This window comes from Trichinella spiralis, assembly GCF_000181795.1.
Source record: "Trichinella spiralis strain ISS 195 chromosome Unknown Scfld6085, whole genome shotgun sequence".
NCBI classification, from domain to species: domain Eukaryota; kingdom Metazoa; phylum Nematoda; class Enoplea; order Trichinellida; family Trichinellidae; genus Trichinella; species Trichinella spiralis.
Window position 1 is genome coordinate 1 of NW_003533024.1, and position 919 is coordinate 919.

The window sequence follows — 919 nt, forward strand, 5'->3', positions numbered from 1 at the left end:
TGTTCCACATCATGACAAACGGTACTTCGATTGCCAAGGATAATTTCGATCGGTTTTTCAAGCACCTTTCTGGCCAAGGCTTCCATTTGTCTTGGAAATGTGGCTGAGAACATAACTGTCTGTCGATCTGGTCGAATATTGCCAATAATTTTTGAAACCTATTAAAAAAATACATTTAAATTTAATTTCCAGCAAATAAAACAAACATACTTGAGGCTCAAAACCCATGTCGAACATTCGATCCGCTTCGTCAAGAACGAGATATGTAACCCGACGCAGATTGGTCACTTTACCATTATTCGCCGCTAACATGTCGATCATTCGTCCTGGTGTACAGACGATAATTTCAGCGCCACGTTTCAATTCGGCAATTTGTTCAGAAATTCCAGTGCCGCCGTAAACGCATACTGTAGATAAATTCAAAGGACGGCTGAATTTTTTGCATTCTTTCGCTATCTGCATGGCGAGCTCTCTTGTGGGAGTCATAATCAACGCTGCATAAAATTAGAAATACATTCATTTTTCAACGAAAAACTAACTAATGCGCAGTATTGTACTGGTCTCTCATTACCAATAGGTCCATCCATGTCGTCCAGCGGTGGCTGATCGAGCACGTGCCTGAACATTGGTATTAGAAATGCAAGTGTTTTACCACTACCGGTCTTGGCAATACCAATTACATCACGACCGCACAAAATTGCCGGTATAGCTTGGGCTTGTATAGGGGTCGGCTTTTCGTAGTTGTACTTCTTCACAGGTCCATCACACGACGACTGCTGCCGGTCTGGGCCCAATTTTTTATTGGCTTGGGACAATTTTTCCCTCTCACGCGTATACCTTTCAACTGCTCTCGATAAGCGTCCACTTCCTCCTTGACTCAGTTTCGCCAAATCTGGCCCTTCAACGTAGAAATTTTTCC

The 919-nt window shown here is 42.9% G+C and overlaps 1 protein-coding gene across 1 annotated transcript; it reads right to left on the reverse strand.

The window, feature by feature from the left end:
* Positions 1-20: 20 nt before the first annotated feature.
* Tsp_15613 (Pre-mRNA-processing ATP-dependent RNA helicase PRP5) lies at positions 21-898 on the reverse strand (the record flags this gene model as incomplete). The annotated part of the gene is made up of 3 exons (XM_003366384.1): positions 21-158; positions 211-494; positions 536-898. Coding segments are annotated over 3 exons (785 nt in total), but the record flags the coding sequence as incomplete, so codon positions are not given.
* Between the last annotated feature and the right edge of the window lie 21 nt (positions 899-919).